Genomic DNA, 7892 nt, shown 5'->3' with positions numbered 1-7892 from the left:
GAATCCGTTCAATACCAGACACGTGACATACAATATACACAGTGTGTACGCGACTGTATAATTTCAGCACGTGATAACTTGTTGTTTGTTTGTTGAGAGGGAATTTCCAGATACTGTGCCATAAAAGTACAGCAGTACCATTTTATTTTTATGAGTGTTGAATATTTGTTTAACAAAAGAGGTAATTCAATACATAATTTGGTTCACTAAGCCCCGTAAGAACATAAATAGACATAGCCTAGCTAGCCTAGTTAGGCCTACTACTACTAGGCCTAGTAGTTTTACGCCTTGTTTGAATTGAGTTGATTGATATAGTGACCTCCTCTACTAGCCTAGAGTAGTACTAGTCTAGTCTACTAGGTAGGCTAGGGCTATATGCCTAGTCTCTAGGCAGGCTATCTAGGCTAGCCAGGTCCAGGAGGACTCTTCTCTAGCCTACCCCACTACTACTACTATTAGCTAGGGCCAGTCACACCAAAATCAGTCCGGGCCAAAATCGGCCCGGCGGACCAGTTTTGGCTGCCAAAATCAGTCTGGGGGACCATTTATGGCTGCCAAAACCTGTCCAGCCGGACCAATTTTGGCCGCCAAAACTGGTCCGGCCTGGATAAAATCGGTCCGGGCAGTAGGACTGTTTTTGGCCGCCAAATATGGTCCGGTCTTACAAATATATGGTGCGTAAAATGAGTCATAATGTACAGTATATATCATTAAAAAAAGGCCATGATTAGTCATTATATTGAAAACTACGGGGTTTTATTTGTTATTTTAATATTATAAATTAAGCATGTTTTTTTTATTATCATTATTAGTAGTAACTCATCAATAATTAGTACTAATTGTTAGGCTTTTTGTATACAATATGTATCTCTGCCTGTTTTTAATCCATTTTGTTCTTTTTTAACATCTTCGTTTCCCCATGATGTTAAAAACAATTTAATTTATTAATTATTTATGGTTAATCAATCAATATATCAATTCAATACAATTATTATAAAACAATTATCCAATATTGATTAGGCTGAGGAAGGAAAAAGGCCTCAATCATAAATAAAATCTAGCTGGCAATATCAGCGTCTCATACCCGTTCGTGTGGCAGGCCGAAATATGAGTGAACACCTAAGTCATGTTTTTAGATAAAATATATTTATTTATAGTATTTATCCGACAAGATAACTTACTAATATATATCATGGGATATTTTTCTAGCCATAAACAACTTAAAACAGCATCATAGGCCTAGTAATTCAATTAAATCGACAGAAGATTTTGGCAGTGGCGGACTGCTTTTGGCTACAATTTTAGAGCCAAAACTGGTCCGGCCGGACCGATTTTGGCCCCGGACCATATTTATCGTGACAGGCCTAGCCTTATTATTTATTATATTAACAGGGAGGGTAGGCCTCTAGGTAGGGCTAGCTAGTCTAGTCTAGCCTTCTTGTCCTCTTTCATTTCATATCTTCATTTGACCAACATAATAATAATAACAAAACAAATGTATAATAATTAAAATAGCTCTTCTTAATACACAATACAACTGTGGACATTGCAATGTCTCTTTTCCATGGACCTACATAAATAGGTTCATAATGATTATGCCATTCTGCACATGTGTCTTTGAACTTCAGACAGGATACAATGGAGGACACAAATAATAGACAACAACCAAATCAGCAACAGCAGAGTCAACAACAGCAGAGTCAACAACAGCAGAGTCAACAACAGCAGAGTCAACAACAGCAGAGTCAGCAACAGGCAATCTTCTCGGAAAACACAAATAAGGTAATCAAGTATTAATCATTCAGACCCGTTGTGTGTGTTAGGGTCATTTGTGCACCCCTCCCAATAATCTGGTTTGTTTGTATCATACCATACATCAAATATTAAATCTAATTTACACAAAAGTTATTCAATTATGATTGTTGACTGTTCTTGTTAGTATTATATTATTATTAATAGTAATATTTCTGTTTTTATTTGCATCTCTGAACATCATTTAACCTGGGTGAGTTAAATTAATTGTAATTTAACTCTTCCCTGATTTGACCAACAATATAATTTACAAGCAAGAATCAGGAACAAAAGCAAATGTTTTGTCTTAATCCCCCAATCTATCTTTTAAGCTCAGGTACAGGCATGCATTTTAAATATAATATCTGATTAATTGTACATATATCAAATATTTGTAACAGAAATCAAGATGAAAAAACATGAATTTCCCTTAATACAAAATTTGACAAAATTCTGCCATAAAAACCAGGAAAACTTTTTTTCAGTAGTTAGGTAGTTTAACCTACTATAATAACATGTCGGGTGACTCCCTAGAAGGTAAAAAAAGATGGTGGATATACGGTGGATAATTTTTGTTGTAGCATAAAAATAAAAATCTGAAGTTGAATAAAAATATCAGAAATGTAAAATTAAAGTTATATTACCTATATTTAGTCATCTGATAAAATTTTTTACCACACTGTTTATTTTTCATAGCTTTTTAAAATGCCTCTCTATTTACAAAATTTGTGTACAAAAGAATTTTACTGAGATTTTACGGTGTAATTTGAACTATCCCCCCCACTGACAAGAAAGTGCTTATTTTCAACAAGCTTGTGTAACACAAATAAAATCCCAAAAATTATGAAACATAGTGGAAACTATAGATAGATAATTATTGGAATGTATGATCAATAGAAATTTTTTTCTCGCACCTGGCCTTTAAGTTAAAGATAACAATGTTTATATTTGATTATTGTTGTTTTATATTTTTCCCTTAGACTCTTGCTCTTAAAGGTTTTATTGCAATAACTATATTTATGGTTCTTGTAAGTATAATTTTGTTCGTAATAATTTATGTTTGAATAAATGTTTGATAGAGAAATCGGACGTTTGTTGATATTGTTTTTTCTTTCGCTCTCTGTTAAAAACCCCAAGACATAACAGATATAGTTGGCCCTCTCAAAGTTTGTAAATAAGAATGTTCGGAAAATAACATTAAATAAAAAATAGATACTTTTACAGCATGCATATCAGGGCTTTTACTAGCCCACTGGTCTAATTAGTAATGCTTATGCTTTCTTGCTGATTACAAACGTTTGAAAGCTGCACACTTTTAAATAAATCATCACAGATTGCATGTTGTAAAATGAGGCTGTATATGCTGATGAATTTCCACTAGCCAGCTAAGGTAATGGTAGATATTTGGGCAAGGCCATGGCGGTATTTCATTAGGCATTGTAATACAGGCTAGCAAATCCTTGAATCCCTTTTTGTAGTTGTCCGTATTGTTCTTTATTATGCTGAATCCTTTTTTTTTAGTTGTCTGTATTATTCTGCATTATTGTTGGAGCTACAGAAAACAGAGGAGAACTCTGGCTACTAATTATTAATTTAGCTTTCAGCAGCTATGTCGCTATTACGTTGGTATGTTGATTGATTATCTCATATTGTCTTTATGTTATGTCCATGATTGTTTAAAGATGTATTGTCCCCAAAAAACATAAAAAATGAAGAATAATAAATCAGACTTTTAATAGGCCATTTTGTGGTTTTAATAAACTTAATCACTTTTCTTTAGAAAAAAAAAAGAAAGACAAATACAACCAAAAAGTCATTGGCTGGCAGCCAATTAAACTATTTTTTGCTTTAAATTACAGTTTTTAAGGTGATAATACATCTTTGATTATAAAATATAAATAAAAAATTGTGATGTTATGGACCTGTTGGCTTTGTTTTGATATCATCATTTATGGTTGCTTTCTATGATATATGTACTATTGCTTTTAAAAGTATTTAGTTTTCTTTTTCAGTGCTACTGGTATAAACAGGGTGAGCTGGTATGTGTTTTTTTATTTAATAAAAATCAGCCGCAGTAATCATCATAATTATATCATCACCGGTATCATATCCACTGGCTATCATTTGTGTCATTCTAACTATTGAACACATTAACTATGGAAAATTTTAATTTCTAATACAGTATACAAACCTTAAATTTACAAATAAACAAACAAATAATATGATGATTATATATTTTTTACTTTAAAAAAATAACAAATATCTTTTAATTGATAATTTCTTACAGTAAAACGACTAATCATGGATCTAATTACAGTATTAGGTTCATTGACTAATAATGCTTTTATAAGCATAATGACATTTATTTTTTATGATATTAATTATATATTCACATGCATAGAATTAAACAGCCCAGTGATATACTGGACATTGAATAAATGAGATTTATAATTATTAGTTTATTATATATATAATTATTAGTTATTTTCTATATGATTGATTTATTTACTTTATTAACCAGTCATACAGATACATACGTACAATATAAACATATAAAACAATAATTAAAATCAGTACAACAGTAAGACTTGACTCAAAAGGATATCCCAAAAAATAAAATACTTAATTCCATTGGGGTCCAGAACATGGAAAAACAAATTTCACAGGTTCCATACACAAATTATAAAAGAAGAAATTAAAAATCAATAATCTAAGAAATTAAAAATTATGCTTTAAAATGTTTAAAATTTGTATAAAAATTATTGTAAAAAAAAAAATTTAAAATACAATTTCAAGGAAAGACACAAAATATAGTTAAAAGCAGAGACTCCAGATTATGGGAGTATCGTACCCATAAGATATGATTTTATAGTGCTTAAAAGTTGTTGTGTTTGACGATTTTGTATACAAAGAGGAATATTGTTCTTTAATAGTGTTATAATAAATGTTTTACTAGCACATCATCCCCTAATTATAGGTATACGGAAGTTACACGTAGTGCTACTTCTTGTCACCCTCTCACGAAAATCCATGAGAAGTGTAAAATGCTCATTTAGGATGGAGCAGTGTCGTAATTTTAAAAACATAACATAAACTTAATTAATTTTAATTATTTACAACATTTAAAAGTCTTATTTCATGAAGTTCCGACTCACCAACATGAGATCTAACATTGATAATGCAAATAATTATATTAAATAGATTAATTAATAATATCTTTTACTTTTCAGGAATCGGATAAGGCATGGTTTCTAATTTTTGTAGCTTCAGTTCTCATCTTGCAAACAATCACTACAGACATATATGTATTCAATCCTTATGAGGAACAGAATCCAACGCAAGCTCCAATTATTACGCATGCTCTTACGACGAAAAAAAACCATACGACAATCAAACCTTTGTCGGTAAACATTTTTTTCTAGTATTTTCAATGAAATTGTTACATCATAAAGCACTGTAGAACAACAATAAAAATAATAATGGAAGTCTTATATAGTGCCTAATACAATGTTTCTAAGCGATTTACACACAAATATGATCCATAAAATATCCTAACCAAAAAAAATTGAAAAGAAAACCAGAGGAACGATTTACACCAATTCGTTCTCCAACAATAAGAGTGCCGAATCCATGCCTGTTACTTTTCATTGGTTGTTTTTGTGATGTGTTTTTCTTGTATCGAAATTAAAAACACAAATATAGCAAACGTGTTTTTCTTAACTTAATTTCGTTAATCTTGATATACTTAAAGAAAATTATTATTGTGCAATTTTACGTTCTAAATTAATGCTTTGATATCGATAGATTTACAATTTGAAAAAAAATAATATTTTTCATATAATTATGCTTTAGTCTAAATAGTTAGCAAGTAAATTTTATTGTATACAATTTTTTTATAACAATAATAGTAATAATGATAGTAGCTTTATAATATGTTTGTATGTTAAATTTGTAAGCTTTATGCTATATAAAATTGTGAGTTTTTTATAAAGACATTTTTAATAAAAAGATAGTGTCGTTCAGCAGTAATTTAGGCTATTACGCCTAATTGTAATTGAAGATTTCCAATAAACACATATATATTTATTTATTGTTTTGTTCATATTTGTACACAATGATTGGCTAATAATTATGTACAGTTTGGCATATTTAGGTGTTTTTATGCTGCGTTTTCTCGCATCTGTCATCTCCTACGTTCCTCACGCGTCTGCATTCAAACTAAAACGCTCCTTTAGTTTGCAAACGTGAGCAAACTCTGAGTTCATAAAAAAAAAAAGTTTACTAGTATAGTGTAGACCAGTCACGACCAACTTTGCAAAATGCAGAAACTATTTCCCAAAATTTGTGATTCCTGCTGTCTGGACTAGTTACTGGAGACCGTATACCTTGAGGATCGCTTTATTGGGAGCACCCAAAGACTGCTATTTCAAGTTCAAATAAACATTTATTTCTTTCATATTCATATTTAAGTAAAACATTATAATTTCTGATATATTTTTTATTTTTTTTTAGAGTTATAATAAAGTAAATCATAATGTATAAAAAAGCTGATTCAGTTGAAAATGAAAGAGGCAAAAACCCCAAGAAAGTTATCTATCAATTGGAAGAAAAAAAATCCAACTGAAAACTTGTATATTGGGAAGACATGTAAGATTATATACTTATATATAAATGTAAACATAACTGCACATACACACACATACATCACAGACACCAACAGAAAAGGAAGCAATTTGGAAAAGTTTCAAAAGTTAAACAATATTACAAAATAGAGAAAACAATTAGTTATAATTTGAAATAAGATAATCTTTAAGTTTAAAAGAGAACATTTTGCTAGAGGACGATGATGAAATTACTGGAGGTAGATTATTGAATAGTTTAGAACCACTATAGCGAATATTATGTTTCATTTTAGTTAGTTTAGGTTGAGGAAGATGAAGATCCCGTGATGCTCTTGTGTTATACGAATGGATTTCAGAGTTAGTTAAAAAATTACAGGAACAATTTGAAGGCAGTTTGGAATTAATATGTTCATAGACGAAAATGCATTGTTGGAGTTTATTGATATCGTGCACAGTTAAGAGTTTAAGGTTATAAAAAAGGATATTAGAATGGGCAAGACGTGAGTTACCTGAAATAAGACGAACAGCTTTCTTCTGAAGGACGTGTATTTTATTAAGATTTGAGGGGTAATTATTGGCCCATACAATGTTACAGTAACTAATAAAAGGCAGAATAAAGGAACAGTAAATATTGCATAAAATTTGAGACGGTAAAAAGGAAGAAAGACGATAAAGTATGCCAATGTTTTTAGAAATTTTTAATTCAATTTCTTTTATATGATTTTTTAAATTTAGCTCTTGGTCAATTAAAACACCTAAGAATTTGGTTTGCTTAACATGGGGAATTACTTGATCACCAATCAGAATTTTATGAGACTCGCTGGTCAGTTTTTGGTGACGTATTCGAAACAACATAAAGTTGCATTTATTTAGGTTTATTGAAAGTTTATTCACATTAAAGTAATCATTGATATTAATTAATTCTTGGTTAAAAGTATGAAAAATTGATTCAAAGTTAACACTTTTATAGAATAAAGTCGTGTCATCTGCATAAAGATAAAAAGTAAGGATATCTGAGGCGTTTGGTAAATCATTGATGTAAATTAGAAATAAAAGAGGGCCAAGCAAGGATCCTTGGGGAACACCACAGGTAATGGGCTTAAGATCAGAGGTATGATTGTTAACAGAAGTACATTGAAATCTATTTGATAAGTAATTGTTTAAAAGTTTAAGAGCAACACCACGGATACCATAATTTGAAAGTTTTGAAATTAAAATGTGATGGTCAATAGTATCAAACGCTTTTGAAAGGTCAATAAACAGGCCAGAGGGAAAAGAATTGTTTTGAATTGCATCAATAATGTTGTTGGTTAAATCAATTAACGCAAAAGACGTGGAATAGTTTTTCCTAAATCCGAATTGTTTATTATAAAGAATGTTGTGCCTGCTTATAAAATCATAAACGCGGTTATAAATAATCTTTTCAAGAACCTTTGAAAAAAAGGGAAGGATGGAGATTGGACGATAGTTATTTGGATC

General features: G+C 30.5%; 1 protein-coding gene across 3 annotated transcripts; it reads left to right on the top strand.

Annotated features, from left to right (window-relative positions):
• Window positions 1-34: 34 nt before the first annotated feature.
• LOC140052147 (uncharacterized) lies at window positions 35-5837 on the top strand. Of its 3 annotated transcripts, XM_072097576.1 has the most exons (6): window positions 37-181; window positions 1629-1782; window positions 2772-2819; window positions 3313-3417; window positions 3804-3830; window positions 5022-5836. In XM_072097576.1, the coding sequence occupies exons 2-6, from the start codon at window positions 1639-1641 to the stop codon at window positions 5211-5213; spliced, it is 516 nt and encodes a 171-aa protein (XP_071953677.1). In that variant the 5' UTR covers window positions 37-181; window positions 1629-1638; the 3' UTR covers window positions 5214-5836. The 3 variants fall into 3 exon arrangements, with proteins under 3 accessions (XP_071953678.1, XP_071953680.1, XP_071953677.1); XM_072097577.1 differs by lacking the exon at window positions 3804-3830 and having other exon boundaries at window positions 35-181; window positions 5022-5837; XM_072097579.1 differs by lacking the exon at window positions 3313-3417 and having other exon boundaries at window positions 36-181.
• The last annotated feature ends 2055 nt before the right edge of the window (window positions 5838-7892 follow it).

This window comes from Antedon mediterranea, chromosome 6 (genome assembly GCF_964355755.1).
Source record: "Antedon mediterranea chromosome 6, ecAntMedi1.1, whole genome shotgun sequence".
In the NCBI taxonomy this organism is placed as follows: Eukaryota; Metazoa; Echinodermata; class Crinoidea; order Comatulida; family Antedonidae; genus Antedon; species Antedon mediterranea.
The sequence above is the reverse complement of the archived record's forward strand: the minus strand, read 5'-3'. Positions and strand labels throughout refer to the sequence as shown.

Coding starts and splice junctions, on each gene's coding strand:
- LOC140052147 (XM_072097576.1), top strand. CDS start 1,639: ATGGAGGACACAAATAATAGACAACAACCAAATCAGCAACAGCAGAGT. Junction 1,783..2,771: donor TCTCGGAAAACACAAATAAG/GTAATCAAGTAT, acceptor TTTTTCCCTTAG/ACTCTTGCTCTTAAAGGTTT. Junction 3,831..5,021: donor GGTATAAACAGGGTGAGCTG/GTATGTGTTTTT, acceptor TTTACTTTTCAG/GAATCGGATAAGGCATGGTT.